Genomic DNA, 18,052 nt, shown 5'->3' on the forward strand with positions numbered 1-18,052 from the left:
TTATCCAGAAGTCCACATTTCATTTACATATACCATGTTGCTAGTTAAACTGAGCAAAAGTTTTCACACATGCAGTACAGGGATGAACGATAGGTAAAGATGAAGTTGGAGAAGTAACTGCCCTGATGTAAAATTGAATGCTGAAGTGTGCATCTCCATTAATTGGTTGTGATGAATAGAATTAGTGGTTTATTTGAGTTTGGAGGCTTTTATTTCTGTTAGATGTCCATTAAATCTACACTAAAAGTAGAACTTACCTTATATCCTCATAAATCATTTATTTCCTCTGTGATATTGTAAAATTCTTAAAGGCAGAATATGTTTTAAAATCTATTTTTTGTTCTTCACAGCATTAACAAAGCAGATGTTATACCTTAATCTTTAATGGAATAAAGTGAGTCATGTAACAGCGATTTAGCATGTGTTGAATGAATGAATGATTTGCTCTTATATTGCACCCGTTAAAATACCATTGACAGAGAGGAAGGACTTCAAATAAATATTGTCGGTGACTTGTTTTTACTGGTAGGTTAGGAATCTGAATTTTTTTCCCTGTCTTTTCTACAGAATACTTCAGACTTTGTGCAGAAAACTACGACTTCCCGACACTTTTCATTTTCGCCACTTAGCACACCTGACGCCGGGCTTTGTCGGCGCTGATCTGATGGCGCTCTGCCGAGAGGCAGCCATGTGTGCAGTCCACAGGGTCTTAATGAAGCTCCAGGAGCAGCAGAAGAAAGATCCCGAGACTGAAGGTTTGCCGTCTGAAGGAGGCCGGGAAGAGAGGGCTGGAACTGAGCCCACTTCCGAAACACAGGTGCTTTCTGTGCGGGGCCTTACACTGTCCTTTAAGGGTTTTTACTTTGTGTTATCCTACAAGCAAGTATTGAGGTAGTTGAGGTTTATGATTTTCTGTTCTATTGGCATTTTACCTTTAGAATAATTATTGGTTGTACCCAGAATGTCTATAATTTCAGAAGTATAGTTTGACTTTTTTAGTTGATTCTGAATAAATGCAATATAACAATGAAAACTCAATATAACATTTATGTAGCATTTTATAGTTTGCACAGGGAGCTTCTATAATATAATTTGGTCTATTTAACTTTGTCAAGTAAATATCATTACTTTCCCCATTTTATAATCAGAGAAACTAAACTGTAAGAGATTGTGACTTGCGCGAGGCCACGTGGCCTCACCTGTCTAGAGCAGGGGCTTAGACCTAGCTCTTTTGTTTTCAAATCTTTTGTTTCTTCCTTACTCATCTGGAAGCACAATTAGATCTGTTAAAAGTAATAGTGAACAAATTCCTTCCGTAATATTGCATGTAAATTAGGATTTTATAAATTGAATTAGAGTTGCTTTTTACACCTGTCCTCTCATATTCTTCACAAATCGAGAAATCTGCCTGTCAAGTTCCAGATTTCAGTAGTCCTAGGAAAATTGCCTGCTTTCTATTTAGCTCATAAACCACCAAGGAACCATATTATGAAATCAGACTGCCAGGGTAATTTTGTTTTAATTTCATCAAAATTCAGCTGCTGCTTGAACATCTATAAATGAAAAATGGAAATACATGGTTGTTGAAATGGATGTTTGCGAACTGCTTGTGTTTGCCCTAGCTACCCCTAGTATAGCATACGGAAATCATTCTCCTGTGCTTGCTTATACGCGGGGTACCTTTCCTTGACCAAATCAAATAAATGACTGTGTCAATGGAGAAAATTATTAAAACATGGAAGTTTACTATGGCTTACAGAAATATTGTAGTAATAATTTTTGAAAGTATAAAAAGTAACTTTTTCAACAAACTTTGTGGTTTTTCATTTTCTCCCTCAATTTCTCCCTTTAAGGATGAATTGCAAAGGCTACTGGGGTTGCTAAGAAACCAAGATCCCCTCTCAGAGGAGCAGCTGCAAGGGCTGTGCATTGAACTGAATGATTTCATTGTTGCTCTATCCTCTGTGCAACCCTCTGCCAAAAGGGAAGGCTTTGTCACTGTGCCTAATGTGACGTGGGCAGATATTGGTGCCCTGGAGGATATTAGAGAGGAGCTCACCATGGCAATATTGGTAGGTGTCTCTGCTGCAGAATGTCGTTGGCATACGTGGTGGGTAAACGACCACGCTTGTGTCCTAGGTCTGTGTGTAAATGGGCTTGACTGTTTTCTTTTCTATGTTCTGTTGTTTCATTATTAAGCCCCAACAATGGCTTTTCATTCTTTTGAGATCTGTTTTAGACTTACTCTTTTGGTTGTGCTTGATTCTGTGAGTTTAAAAAAAAAAAGTTTGGGTTTCACCAAGACCAAGTTGTTTGAGAAATACTTTCTGAACTCAGTCACACTCGTAAGGGTCAAGGCAGTTTTAATGCCCATGAGACTTTGGGTTAATTTTCATTTAGTCTTACTTTTCCCCCTTACTCATCATTCCATGGTTTGTTAGTGAAGTACGATCCGTTTAGAGGCGTGTGACTGCTGAAAGAGAAAACACACGGGGATCACAGTGAACAGGTGTCTCTGGCTTTGGCCTGTGTAGACCTCCGCTGCTTCTGGAGGGCATTGCTAACATTTTTATAAGCTGGACATTTAGCACAGGGATTTTAGAATTTGTTACCATATACTTCATGCGTGGAACAGAGGTAAGCACTCTGCACCAGGCACTGTTCTTATCTTTGGGCGTCAGAATCTGTGTTGAAAATACACATCTGGAGGTAATTAGAATGTGCTGTAGGAAGTAGACATCTGTAATGGACCGCTGTTGGGATCATTTGTTCCAGGCGCCAGTACGTAACCCAGATCAGTTCAAAGCTCTTGGATTGGTGACTCCAGCTGGAGTCCTCCTTGCTGGTCCTCCTGGCTGTGGGAAAACTCTGCTGGCAAAGGTATGGTATAAGTTCAACTGCCGGTATTTTATTTCTTACTATCAGATAGGAGAACATGAATTTAACTTTAAAGGTTACAGTGAGATATTGTGCAATATCTATTTGAAGTTCATTTTAGCAACACTGACAGTTTTCTTTAGGAAAGTTTCCCACTTTTATTTTAATTACAAAAAGTACATCATTGGAAATTTGGAAAAGAAAAGGGTTTTTAAGTCAACCGTAACCCCATCAGTTTTAACACAGCAATTATTATGTTTTCTGTGTATTATAACCTGGCTTTTTAGTGAGTGTTATTGCATAGTTGAGGTTTGTAGCTGATCTTGTTTCCTGCTTTGGTTTAGATGTTATTTATAACTTAAGTATTTTCCTCTGTGTTCCTTAAAATTCTTATTTTAAAAAAATTGTTTTTTCACAATAGAAAATATAGATAAGCAAAAGGGAAAAGCAGTATTTATAATCCCCTCACTACTGCCTACTGCTACCCACTGTTTCATTTTGTTGTCACTCCTTCCAGATGTTCTTCTGTACTTACATATCAAGATAATATGTATGACTTTTACACACATTTATGCAAATATGAGGTTTTTCAACACTTAGCAATATTTCTTGAACATCTTCCCGTGTCGGTATATGTAAATACACATCAGTATTTTTAATGTCTGCATAGCATTCTAGCATAAAGATGTTCTGTAACTTATGGAAATGACTCCCTATTAGAGCAGTACTGCAGGCCAGCACGGGGGCGTAGTGGTGAAGTGTGCCTGCTCTGCTTTGGCAGCCTGGAGTTCACAGGTTCCGATCCCAGGTGCGGACCTACACACTGCTCATCAAGCTATGCTGTGGCTGCATCTCACATACAAAATAAAGGAGGATTGGCACAGATGTTAGCTCGGGGCCGATCTTCCTCACCAAAAAAACCCCTAAAAAACCCCCCAAAACAGCATTGCATTAAACAATCCTGTACTTACATTTTTGTAATTCAGCTGATAATTTTATTAGAATGCATTCCTGAATACTTTTTCGATAAAAGGAGTGCATGTTTTAAAAAGCTCTTGATCCATTACCATTTGATCAAAATGATCCATTACCAGATTACATTTGATCCATTACCAAAGTGCCTTCCACAGATTTTCACCCCTATCAATAGGGTGTCAGTATCCATTTCACTACATTGGAAATTAGCAATAGCCTTATTAACATTGTTTTTAATATTTGACAATCTAATAGGTACAAATGGTATCTTATGGTTTTTAAGTTGCATTTTTTCTTTTTTTTTTTAAAGATTTTATTTTTCCTTTTTCTCCCAAAGCCCCCTGCTACATAGTTGTGTATTTTTAGTTGTCAGTCCTTCCAGTTGTGGCATGTGGGATGCTGCCTCAGCATGGCCTGACGAGTGGTGCCCTGTCCACACCCATGATTCAAACCAGTGAAACCCTGGGCCGCCCCTAAGTTGCATTTTAAAAATTACTAGTGGACTTTTTCATATATGTTTATTGACTAGTTTTCTTTATGGATTTGTTCATATCCTTTGCCTGTTTTTTTGTTAACATTCATGTGGTTTTCTTTCTTATTTATAATCACTCTTAAGATGTTTTATTTGGGGGCTGGCTCCGTGGCCAAGTGGTTAAGTTCGTGCACTCTGCTTCAGCAGCTCAGGGTTTTGCCGGTTTGGATCCTGAGCACAGACATGGCATCGCTCATCAGGCCACGCTGAGGCAGCGTCCCACCTAGAACAACCAGAGGCACTCACAACTAGAATATACAACTATGTACTGTGGGGCTTTGGGGAGAAGAAGAAGAAGAAAAAGAGAGAAGATTGGCAACACTTGTTAGCTCAGGTGCCAATCTTAAAAAAAAAAAAAAGATGTTTTATTTGTAAACATGTTTATCAGTTTATTTTAGCCATTTTAACTTTATTGATCATATTTTTGGCACACTTTTTTGTGTTTTTTACATATTTAAGTGGGCAAATTTCCCAGTCTTTTTATGATTTTCCCCCCTTTGGAGTTCTGCTTATTAGAACTATCTTCCCTTTTGATAAGTTGAATTAACCATCATTTTTAATGTCTGTATAATAGTCCATGCATAATTTACTTAATGCTTACAAGCTTTTAAAAATATTTGATTTACTTGTAAATAAGAAATTAAACCTAATGGTATTTTTAATAAGTACCACAGCAGCCAAATAGTGTGTGACTCCGTGGTAAATATAAAATATCCAGTGTCATTCGTTCATGTGCATATACATACATATATGTGTATATATAATATATAGACAAATTTTGTAAAACTCATTTTTACATATATTACTAAATTTCCTTACTTAGTGCTTCCAGTACTCCTACAAGGTATGCTGTAAAGGAATTTGGGAACACAGGAGGGAGAGGAAAACACCACAGTCATGGGTCTACGTTTTTTCCTAGCAGTTTTAGAAAAACATACTCAGAAAGAAGGTCCTGCCTGCTAGCGTCTGGATTCACCAGGTGGATGCACTTCCCTCACCTGAGTGTCTCATAACGTTTGTTTTTTAATTAGTTCATCTGCCTTTGATTAGTCCTGGTCACAGCAGAGAGGAGATAGCTTGGATAATTTGAAATCCGTAGATAATGTTAAAACATCATAGATAAAATTTTTCCTCTTCTCTCCCCATTGCAAATTGCGAACAATTTGGTACCTCTCTGTTCAGTCAGATTTCTGGTGTCTGACAGTTGGCGCAGGGGTCTTGCCTGGGACTCCATGGATGGCTTCCCAGCTCACTGGATCCACGAGCCCAGGCAGTATATTATGTGTACAGTTGCGTGTCACTTACAAACAGGGATATGTTCTGAGAAATGTGTCGTTAGGCAATTTTGTCGTGCGAACATCGTAGAATGTACTTATATGTTCTGAGAAATGTGTCGTTAGGCAATTTTGTCGTGCGAACATCTTAGAATGTACTTGCACGAACCTAGAAGGTACAGCCTACTACACACCTAGGCTGTACGGTACTGATCTTATGGGACCACTGGTCGTATATGCGGTGAGTTGTTGACGGAACATCATTATGTGGCATGTGACTGTATATGTATTTTTTCCAAGGAGAAAGTTCATCACTTTCATCAGATTCTCCGAGGTATGTGACTACAGGCCCAAGAAGCCAGAAATAATAGAAAATGTCCTTGAATAGTAGAAGCAAAGTGTTACCGAGGGAAAGTCATGGAACTACATATCAATCAGAACCTGGCAACGTAGAATTGGATTAAAATTAAGATTTTGGCTGATCTTGGTTGTTTTGTTTACTCGTGATAGCAATAAAGTAATACAGTTTTTCTAAACACTGGCACGTAGTATGTAAAGAGCATAAAGTGAGAGCATGTAATGGCTGGAGTCATCACACTGAAAACTGATGACTAATAAGGAAACTGAAAAGTATAGTAAAAATTGTTTAGTGTTCTGGAACTATGTAGTATGGAAGCAAACAGCTCTTAATACTGAGTACAAGATTCATGGTGATATTGGTGATATCCAAGAAAAAATTAAATTATGATCATCGTATTTCATTTAGAAGACAAGACTTCCGACAATTTCAGAAACTCTCAGGGGTTTTAATGGGATAAATTTTAGTTATCTGGCATATGGATGTTGAAACCTAATGTGGATAGCTCATATTTTGTTAGATGTGTATCCTGACTCTCCTTTAGTGAGAGGTAGGAAAGTTATGAAATTGGCGGCAGGAAGGACAGATTGAGAGAATGTGGATGATCCACATTTTGAGCAGTGTTTCCATGGCAGAGCATGCGTGTATTCATTTGTCCAACAAGTATTTACCAAGCTACTTTTTCTTTGCCAGAAGTTGTCTAAGGTGCTAGGGGTAAACTAGTGAACAAGATGCCTGCTCTGATGGAATTTACTGTCTCTTGGAAGACGCAGGCAGTAGACACGTAAAACAATAAAATTGCAGATCCAGCTACGTTACGATGGAAATAAGCAGACCATTGTGATAGACTGATCAGGAGGCGGCTGTTTTAGCTGTGGTGTTCAAGGGATGGTGATATTAACAGAGTCCTGAAGGACCAGCCAGCACACAAAGAGGCAGGAGGAGAATCTTCCAGACAGAGGGAACAGCAGATGCAGAATTCCCTGAAGTGGGAAAGGGCTTGGTGAGTTTGAGAACCAGAGACAGAGCCTGTGGCTGGACTAAGGAGAAGCTGTCTTGTCCCAAAATACCGGCCTGTGAGCCATAGTAAATATTTCAGATTGTCCTCGAAGATAAATGAGAAACCTAGTAAAAAGATATAATCCGATTGATGTTATTAAAAGAGTGCTCTGCCTGCTGCGTGGAGAATGGGTTGGAGGAAAGAGAGCGAAAGGAGGAGACCACTTAGGGTTTTTTGGTTTGGGTTTGGTTTGGTTTTTTGCATGTGCAGCCAGGAGATGGTGGTGCTCTGGGTGAGGGTGGCGGTATAGTGGAGAAGTAGAGAGTGGCAGACTCACGTGTATTTTAGCATTAGAGCTGATGGGACTTGCAGATGGACTGGATGACGCGACAGGACAAGGGACCAAGGGAGACACCAGGGTTTTACCCTAGCAACTGTCGGAGTTTGGGGTGTGGGGTTTGCAAGGAGTTGGGAGAGAATCAGGAGTCCTGCATTGGAAGTGATAGGTTTAAAATACCTGTAAGATCGAAATGGAGATGCTGAGGAGTTACGTTGAATATAGTTCTGGAGGTCAGAGATCAGATTCTAATTAGAATAGGAAAAAACTCTATTCCCTGATCATTTTGAAGTTCTGGGTGATTTTTTTTTAGATTGGCGCCTGAGCTAACATCATTGCCAATCTTCTTTTTTTTCTTCTTCTTCTTCTCCCCAAAGCCCCCGCAGTACATAGTTGTATATTCTAGTTGCAGATCCCTCTGGGTGTGCTGTGTGGGACACTGCCTCAACATGGCCTGATGAGCGGTGCCATGTCTGTGCCTGGGATCCAAACCAGCGAAACCCTGGGCCACTGAAACCGAACACGTGAACTTAACCACTCGGCCACAGGGCTGGTCCCCCTTAGTGATTTTTATTCAGGTTTCATCTCTGTTTAGATTACAATTCTTGGATTCTTCTACACGTGTAACCATGTTTCTCCTATGTTATTCTCTTTGGCTTTGAACCATACTGTTTAATCTTTATTTATTAAAAATAATCCGTAAATACCAACCTTTGGTAAAGACTGATACTGACGTTTTTGAATTTTGGTTTATGAATGAGTGATTGCTTTCACTGGGCAAAGCATTTTTGATACAGATGATTTCAGTAGAATTCCAGGCTAGGGCTACAAATGTACCTGCATAAGCATGTTTGTGTAAACAGAACATTTACACAAATGTTTTGTGCTCTTTGCATCTGCTTTCTAGTCTGAGTATTCTTAGAAAGTTTTAGGTTAACGTTTACTTCCTTTGATTTTTTTTTTCCAGTCCATTTCTCCTTTTCCCATTTGTCTCTTCTCCTGATAAGAAAGAGGCAACTATAAAAGGGGGAAATAGAGTATAAACCACAAAAAGCCCTTGTGTTGTCACAAATTATTGTTATTACTATTACTTCATTGTATCTTTGTCTTATTTGTATCTTTTTGTTTCCTCTTACTAGGCTGTTGCAAATGAGTCTGGACTAAATTTTATATCAGTCAAGGGCCCTGAATTACTAAATATGGTAAGTTGTGTCATTTACCATTGTTTTAGATTAGGAAAAGTAACGGTCATTCAAATTACAGGGCACACTGTCCTTAGGTCTTTGAAACAGCGGTGGTGATTTTGGTCAGATCACTGCTGTCGGAGTGAACAGGTTGACCTCTGGGCTGCTGGACCACTTGGTGTGTGTTAATGCTTCCTTAATAAGTCTTTCAATCTCTGAACCTCAGTTTTCTCACCTGCAAAATGGAAATAATCAAAATAGTTAATATTTTACAGTGTTTAATCTCTGCCATGTGTTTGTCTAGCAGTTTCCACATACTGTTCTTCACCAGCCTGCGAGATATGAGTTACGGTTTCCTCTCGTTCACAGATGGGGACACTTCAGTTTGGAGGGGTGTGTAGCCTGGCCAGAGTCTGGCAGCTGGGAGCTAGTGGAGCTGGGGTTTGAATGTGGGTTGTCTGACACCTGATCTGCTTTCCTTGTCCAGTTGTTGTGTAGCTCACCTGAGTTAAGTATTAATAAATAAAAATACTGTGGGGCAAAGAAATCCCTAAAGTACTATATAGCAACTTCTTTCTGCATTTAAGCAGTTTCTACCTCAAATGTAAGAGAGTTTGCATTTCTTATTTCCTGTCCATCCCTATGGAAAGTAAAAATGCCATTCTGTAATATAGAAAGAGAAGAAATGAAAGCAGTATCATTTGTTTTAAAAAGCTTTTAAAATGTATCTGCTCTCCCATTTTTTGTATATTACTTTCCTCCTAAAATAAGGATTTATACTTAAGTATTTCCTGTGAGCTTTCTGTGCACCTCTTTACTTTTTCTGGCACTGAATTTTGGTTCTTTAGTGGAGGGGGAATTAGAAATGAGCCTTGAAAGGGTGGGGACTGGTGAGGGATGAGGCTGGAAAAGAAAGCTACAGCCAGACAGTGAAGGGCCTTCATACGAGGCTAGAACTGGATGTTACCTTCAGAATATCAGAGAGCTAACAGAGGCGTTAAAGCAAGAGTCTAACATTTTTTTTAAGAATGTAATATTTTTAAAAATTTTATTATGAAATATCTCAAGCATATAAGTTATACAAAGTAATATAATGAATGAGTATATGTCTCACCCAGCTTTTAAAAAAACCCAAAACTAATGTACCTGAAGCCCCTGCACCCTTCCCTAACCAGAGTCCCCATTCTCTCTCACATAGAGTTTGCCGTAATCCTGAATGTGGTGTTTATTAATTCTGTGTACTTCTTTCTATATTTACTATCTATGTGTTTATCCCTAAACAACATATAGTAGTATTTTGCTTATTTCAAAAATGTTTATGAGACAGTTGGAAATTTGAACACTTAGTGGATATTTGATATTAAGAAAATAACTTTTAAGTGTGATAATATTGTAGTTGTGTTAAAGTCATTGTCTTTTAGAGGTAGTGAAATATTTACAAATAAAATATAATGTCTGGGCTTTCCTTCAAAATAACAAAGAGAAAGAGAAGTGGATGGGGTAAAGATGAAGCAAAGGTGGGTCATGAATTGAGTCAATGATAATTGAGGCTGGGTGATGGGTGTATTTGGGGTTCAGTATACTATTATGTCTACTTTTGTTATATGTTTGGAACTCTTTTTATATACAATGAAACATAACCAAAAAACCCTACTTTATATAGATGATACATGATTTTTTTTTTTCCTGAGGAAGATTTGCCCTGAGCTAACATCTGTTGCCAGTCTTCCCCTATTTTGTATGTGGGCCACTGCCACAGCATGCCCACTGACAAATGGTGTAGGTCCGTTCCCGGATACTGAAGCCAGGTTGCTGAAGCAGAGCACGCCAAACTTAACCACTAAGCCACCAGGGCTGGCCCTAAATGTTTTTTGGTAACTTGGTTTTATTGTTATTTTTTCAGCATTATGTTTATAATATTTATCTTTGTTGATATGTTTACCTCTAGCTCATTAATTTTCTGTGTCGTATTCCATTGAATGAATATAACCACACTTTTAAAAATCAGATTTTTTCTTGATAGATGTTTAGGTTGAACATATATATACACAAATATATCTTTATGCATATTTGTGAGATATTTTCCCCCAAGGGTATACCCTCAGAAGTAGCATTGCTGTGTCTTACATAATATGTGTACTTTCAAAAATATTAAGTATTGCCAACTTTTTCCCTAAGTGGTTGTCATGGCATTATGCTTTCACCAGCAGTGAGGGAGAGTTCCCATTGTTAGGTTTTTGCCAATCTGATGAGTATGAAATGTTGTCTCATTCTGGTCTGATTTGTCTTCTAGGGGTAGATGTGGGAAGAGAATGACCCTGAGAGATTAGGTAATCTGACAGGGAAGGTAGACATCTTGAGGTTAGAACATGAGTTTGCTCCAGCACGTTTTAGCCGTTGGGAGATACGGAGCAGACAGTAAGAAATGTGAGTCTGGCGCTCGGAAGAGATTTGAGAGTCAGTGTCATCTAAACATCTAAACGGCAGCCCAGAGCTCGGGAAGGGACAGGCCTGCCTGGGTGAGTGTATTAAGTGAGCCTCTGACGCAGCCTTGGAAGACTCCAGCAATTAAAGAGCAAGGAAGGAAACGCTGGCAAAGGAGACTGGTCCAAAGGTGGAGGGTGCCCAGGACTTTCTAAGCCTGAAGACCAGGGGAAGATAATTTTGTCAGCCCTGTCAACGTAACCAAACAGCATAAAAGAAACTGAAACTGGGACTTTGGATTTCGTGATCAGAAGGTCATTAGTGACTTCAAGGAGAGTGCTTTCAGTTATTCCTTGCAAAACCCAGATCATAATGGTTGAAAACTGCGTAGTGAGTGAGGAATTAGAAAGAAGTATAGGATCCTTATTTGAAATATTTCTTAAAGGCCAAGATAGTTGGATTTTCTTGTTTGCTTATTTTCAATCATTGTTGACTTGGTTAAGATGAATTGATTTTAATCTAGCCTTTTGACACTTGAGGTTTACCTCCTCCTACATCAAATTTCCTTTCATGTAGTCATTTTGGTTTGCTATATCCAAAGTCCCTTTGCCAGCTAGAGTGATCGTTTTCTTCCCTCCCTGTTTGAAACTTTCTCTCTCCCAACCCACTGAGATCTTTTCTTCCAAAATATCCACTGAGTATTTTGGTTCAGCATCCCAAATATAATTTTTGCTGAATTAGATTTTTCAGGAAACTAGATCGGTCTACTATATATCTGTACACTATGCAGGATGTTATGAGCAAAGAAAAATTTGAAACTCTCATGACTTAGGCTTTCCAGAGACTTTATGGTATAATATAGTGACAGCACCTCAAACATTATAATAGTAGAAAGCGCTTGTAAGAGCAAATAAGAGAGAGTGCTGGGAAGAAAGGTGATTGGGGATCTGTTAGAATGCAAGGACAGCTGTTTGGAGGGAGGTTTGAAAAGCAGTTTCCAGTAAGGAAAGCAGAATGAGCTGAAGTACAGGACAGGTGTGAGGGAAAGAAGGTTCTCTCCAAATGAGAAATAAAAATGCTGCTGTCACTGTCATCTGTGATGTATTCTATGCCTTAATTACTTTATTCTGGCCATGTAGTCATAAAGTAACATAAGAGGTATCTTATGATCTAATCGGCACTCTTAAGATGCTTTCAGATTCTGTCTTATTTAGCAGTTTTATTACGAAAAACCTGCTTTTCATAGTTAACTAGTTTGAAATTTTACAGGAACAGTTTCTCTTGGGCCCAGGTAAAAGTGAAACTGTATTTTTACATATAACTTCTTAGATTAAATAGCTCTAAATGTTATAGCTGCTTGTGAGTTGCTGTATTTCTTGACTGGTCTTAATGTTTTATGTTTTGATTTCGATTTTGATGTACAGTATGCCATTATGAAACCTATTAGAGCCCTGGCTGGCTCAGTTTGCCTCTTCTGGTGATATATGACAAAATAGCTCTTCCTTTAGCAAGATGACATGTGTAGAAATGACAGTAGAATAGTAAATTGTCTTGTTTGCATTTAAAATTACTGTTGAATTAATGAGAATAACTGCTGGGTATTTTATATGCATAAAGCTCAGGAAATCAGTTCTAAAATACAATAGAGTTTGACCTAGAGAAGACCTTACATTCCATTTAAGTCTTCATGTCATAAATGAGGAAATTTATAAACTTAAATAGTAACCAATTTTTTTAAGTTGAACCACATACAGTGGGCTGTTTTCATAGGTCAAAAATGGTTAAGTATCAGCAGTTGTATATGGTTCAACCTAATACTTTTTGGACTCTGACATATAAATGTCATTTAAAACTAGTTTTGCTATAATTTGGCCCGCACCCAAAGCTGCGCTGTCTCTGCGTTTTGTTTCCTTTCTGTGTATGTTTAGTACGTTGGTGAGAGTGAGCGTGCGGTGCGACAGGTGTTTCAGCGAGCCAAGAACTCAGCGCCCTGTGTGATCTTCTTTGATGAAGTGGACGCCTTATGCCCCCGAAGATCAGACCGAGAGGTAAGTGTCATAGGTTAGTGATTTAGGGATTTTTTTAAGCACCGTAAACCTTTTGTAAGTTCTTATGAAGTTGTATAAAGTTCAGGTGGTTCTTATGAAGTCATTCCTTGCAAACACTGAGACTCTTTAAGTGAAGAAACCTAGTAATTTGAAATAAGGGCTTGGGGATGACTGTTGTATTTTTGTTAGCCTCTGTACCTGTTTTTTCTTCTGTGTATTATTTTGGTTGCACATATCTGATTCACGCAAATGAGGAGTTAAGAATGGAAATGATAGTTTTGAATAGCCTACCTTGTAATCTTATGCTTCTCCTCAGTTGAACGGGTTCTTGAGACAGGAGAAAATGTAATTTAAGACATAATGCACTCAAAATAGGCTCAGGTAATCTACTTTAAGACTCAGCACCATTACCACCTGGGGAAGATACATAATTGGTCTGCATTGAATACCACTTGCATTGCTACACTGTGCACAGTTCTTGGAAATTTGAGTACAGCCACTGCCCAGAAAGTTGTTATCAGGAGTGCTGTTATGTAAGAGTTGGAAGCATAGCGACACGTAATGCTATAAAGAATGTATAACCTTTTTGAAGCAGACAGCAAAGACTATTATTTAATAAGTACATTTATTACAAGATGACTAAGAAGTGATTATGTTTCCTTTGTGATTTATTTTCAAATATTTATTCTGAGTGTGTGCTTTCAGGTTGTAAGACATTTATTAAATGCCTCATTTGACTTGAAATCTCCAGAAACATGCAAAAGTTACAAAAACAAATCCTGACTAATAGAAGTGTGATTCACATTGTAGCAATTGTTTCCTCTTCCAGTAGTCATCAAGAAGGTCCCTGTTACAGTCTTGTCTCTGATAGTGATGTCGTGGCCAGGGCAAAGATCCTTCCCAGGTTCCCCTGTCATATTCCAGAATCCAGTGTGGGCTCCAGAGCGAAACCCTCCCTTTGTATCCAGCTTGTTGGGGCGTGGGATGCTCTGCGTTACTCCTTTTTATTCCCTTCTCTTTTGCCGTGAATAGACCCTTCATGTGTCGACAGCCCCTTTCCCAGGCTGGCAGCAGCTCTCTTTACCAGCTGGTGATGTAAGTTGGGAAGGGTTCTTCGAGGGAGGGCCCGTCCACTGCTGGCCCTCGGAGGAGTGTGCGGCCTTGAGAACTGCGTTTCTAACTTCCAGGTTCTCTCGCTTGGATATCTGCTACCACACATTTCTGTATTCTGATGGTGTGCGCACTGAAGGGCTTTCTGGAAATATTTTCAATTAGAATGTATTCTGTTTCTCATTATACAAGTTAAACGTGAACACATACTTCTGAAAAATTCAAATAAATACAAGTATGAAGAGAGTGGAAGTCTTTCTTCCTATTCTCCTTATTACTCTTCTTGGAGGTTCCTGCTGCTAACTGTTCAGTGTTTACTGTTGGTCATTTTAGAACATTTTCCATAGGCTTAAAAACATATATGGTCTAGGCTTTTTGGTTACATAAATGTTGTCATTTTGTCTTGATGATTTTCCCACGTCCTTAACTTTATTTTTTTAACTATTGCGTAAATATTCCACAGTCTGGCTACAGAAGAATTTGTGTGATAATTCCCCGGTTTTACACATTTACATCATTTCCAGCTGTTTCTCCTACAAACAGAACTGTAGTAAACATTCTTATCCCGTTTTTTTGTGCAAATGTGGGGAGCATGTGAGGGTTTTAGAAGTATAATTTCAGGATAGATGTACACCTGTTGTATTTTGAAAGATAATACTAAATCATCCTTCACAAAAACTACCAGGTACTCACACCAACAGTGTGTAAATAACCATTTCCTGCACCCTTGTCAACAATAGATAATCCCCATATTTTTATTTTTCTCAATTTTATTGGCAAAACATGATATTAAATTTTAGTATTCATGTCCCTGATTGTCAGTGAAGTTGATGGTTTTCAGTGAATTTGTGTTTCATCTTCTATGAATTGCCTGATCATATGCTTTGACCCTTTTGCTATTAAAGTGTTTTTCTTTTTTTTAAATTGATTTATAGGAGCTTTTTATGTGTGATGGAAATCAGTCCATTGTCTAGTTATATGTTAGGCTACTATTTTTCCCAATCTTATCCCCTGTCTTTAATTTTTTTTAATTATATGCAGTGTTAGAATTGTAATAAAATCTATCAACCTTTTCCTATACTGATTCTGAGGTTTTTGTCTTGCTTAGGTAGGACAATGTTTGGGGTTTTTTTTTACCCAATACTTCTTTATTTTTTTGAGTCTGGATTATAATTCTCTTAATCTTCTATTACTGTTATGTCTCCAGGAAATGATAATAAGGTGCACCAAATTTTTTTCTGGAGAAATCAGCAGTTAAACTCATTACCACATAAAATTTATGTTGAAGAATGGCAGTTAATGACAAAAAGAAACACAGCACCACTTTTCTCATTTCCTCCATTATGCATTTTAAAAATTTCTGTCTCCAAGTAATTTCTCTCTCTATTCCCCAACCTCCCTGAACCTTTCTCTTTAGCTATACTTCATACTATATGCTTCAAGGAAAAGAGAAGAGGCATCCAAGTTGAAAGATCTGGAACGTCTGATGTCCTGGGGTGTCTGATCTGACATTTAAAAGTCGAGTCTAGATTCACCCAAAGGGGAATTTATTGTGTCTGTTAGATCTTTGAATAACTCGGAGGTATAAGAGTTAGGAATCAGCTGGGCCTGAGATTGAGTGTCATGTCTACCCTATCTTGCTGTGAGGCCTTGGACAAATCACTTAACCTCTCTAAGCTTCAATTTCCTCTTCTAAACTGTGGGTCATAACAGGATTCCTGGGGAAGCACACCGTGCCTGGATATAGTGACTCCTCAGAAAATGATCATCGTTATCCCTTTTGACAAGAGCTTTCATTCAAGTTCGCAAATGTATTATTTTGTATGGAAAAGAAAATCAGTGATGTGTTTTTCTTTTTATTGGGAGCTGATGGCGCTGTATTAATTTCTTTTTAGACGGGGGCAAGTGTCCGGGTGGTGAATCAGCTGCTTACAGAGATGGATGGTCTAGAAACACGTCAGCAGGTTTTTATTATGGCAGCCACTAACAGGCCAGGTAAGAAAGAAGAGTATGAATCACATGAGTCTTAAAAACTTTCAGCATTTAAAAGTAATATAATTTATATACATCCTGGTAAAGGAAGATTAAATTTGGGTAATCCCTTTGTGGTTCATAAGTTGAAATAAAACCTTAGAAAGCTTTTATGTGAGCAATAATAAAAAACTTAGTGTTGCTGCCTGGATTCCATGAGATGTTGTTCTGTGTTGGTGCTCAGAAAGTTGTCTTGTTGGCAGAGAACACTTGCCTTGTACACTTTTGACCACAAAAGTAATATCAGAATTTAGGTCCTATGATTTCTCTCAAGATTATAGGAAACAAGAACCAGATTGTTTTCACTGTGTCTGGAGGTTGAAGATAAGTTTTTAAGGATTTATACTGGAAGCTTTTCCCTATACCTGCGCTTAACTGTTATTTAAAATTGTTTACAAGCTTCGGCACTCTGTGAGGGATTTAGAAAAAGGCTGAAAACTTCAAAAGCGCTGAAGATGGCGTTTACTTGGGATCCTAAATTCTCTTCATGTTGTTTAATGCTTTGCCATCCATATGAGCCACTCTAGCATAGCTGCTCCTGCGTCAACATTTGTGTGAACTATGTCTGCTAGCAATGATAGGGTCCTTTGATTGCTTTAAGTGGATTTATCAGTTGTCAAGCTGATGTCGTTTTTCATTTGTTGTAAGTTACTATGGAAACTAAAACATTCATGAATTATATACCATTTCATTTTAAAATGAAAAACTGAAAGTTGTTAATGGTTTATACTTTGAGTCCTGGCTGTAGCACTTCATATCTTAGTAACTGTTCTGTTTCCACCCCAACCGGTCTAACATCAGCTGAGGAGATGGTAGTTCAGTTCTGGCACTAACCACCTGGAGTTAGTGTCAGATCTTGCAAGTGAAGGATCAGTCCTCTACAAGACTGCCCCCGCTTCAGATACCAGCCACACGTGGTGTCTCCAGGTCACCTGCACTTCTGACCAGCTTGCTACAAATTTGGGGATTCCCATGACTCCCTCAGATTCAGTATTCACCAGAATAACTAATAGAATGCAGGAAAGCACTATATTGAAAACTACAGTTAAAAGGATACACATAGGGCTGGGTCAGGGAGTGGGTGAGGAGCTTCCATGCACTCTCCCCATGGAGTCAGGGCGCATCACCCTCTTGGCCCTTCATTGTGTTCATCAACCAGGAAGCTCCCTGGAGCTTAGAGTTTTTCTTGGAGTTTCATTATGTAGCCATGATTGATTGAGCCATTAGCCATGTCATAAACTCAGTCTCCAGCCCACCTCCCCTCCCCAGAGGTCTGGCTCCGCGTTCCAACCCTCTAATCACGTGGTTGGTCTTTCTGGTAACCAGCCTCATCCTGAAGATAGCTTGGGGCCAACCGTGGGTCATCTCAGTAGTGTAACAAAGACATTCCTGCAACTCAGAAAATTCCACGGATTTTTGAAGCCCTATATCAGGAACCAGGGGCAAAGACCAAACGTATTCTTTTTACTTTTGTGTGTTTCAGGTGTACAACATTATAATTTGACATCTGTATACACTGCAAGGTGATCACCCCCCAAAAGTCTAGTTACCATCCATCACCATACACTTGACTCCCTTCACCCACCCCCCCGAACCCTTCCCCTCTGGTAACCATGATCTCTGTATCTATGAATTTGTTTTTGTTTTGTTTAAATTCCACATATGAGTGAAATCGTATGGAATTTGTCTTTCTCTTTTTGACTTGTTTCACCCTCAAGGTCCATTTTTTATTTATTTATTTTTAAAGATTTTATTTTTCCTTTTTCTCTCCAAAGCCCCCTGGTACTTAGTTGTATATATTTAGTTGTGGGTCCTTCTAGTTGTGGCATGTGGGATGCCGCCTCAGTATGGCTTGATGAGTGATGCCATGACTGTGTCCAGGATCCGAACCAGCGAAACCCT

General features: G+C 38.7%; 1 protein-coding gene across 3 annotated transcripts in view; it reads left to right on the forward strand.

Moving 5' to 3' along the window:
• The window catches only part of NVL (nuclear VCP like), a 90,523-nt gene that overhangs the window by 30,160 nt on the left and 42,311 nt on the right, over positions 1–18,052 (forward strand). For all 3 annotated transcript variants that reach the window (XM_070602303.1, XM_070602304.1, XM_070602305.1), the window contains 6 exons: positions 568–817; positions 1,854–2,072; positions 2,776–2,880; positions 8,493–8,555; positions 12,890–13,009; positions 16,015–16,114. In XM_070602303.1, the coding sequence (XP_070458404.1) occupies positions 568–817; positions 1,854–2,072; positions 2,776–2,880; positions 8,493–8,555; positions 12,890–13,009; positions 16,015–16,114 (857 nt within the window). The remainder of the gene's footprint in view (positions 1–567; positions 818–1,853; positions 2,073–2,775; positions 2,881–8,492; positions 8,556–12,889; positions 13,010–16,014; positions 16,115–18,052) is intronic.

The sequence above is a fragment of the Equus przewalskii genome, chromosome 31 (genome assembly GCF_037783145.1).
Source record: "Equus przewalskii isolate Varuska chromosome 31, EquPr2, whole genome shotgun sequence".
Lineage (NCBI taxonomy): Eukaryota > Metazoa > Chordata > Mammalia > Perissodactyla > Equidae > Equus > Equus przewalskii.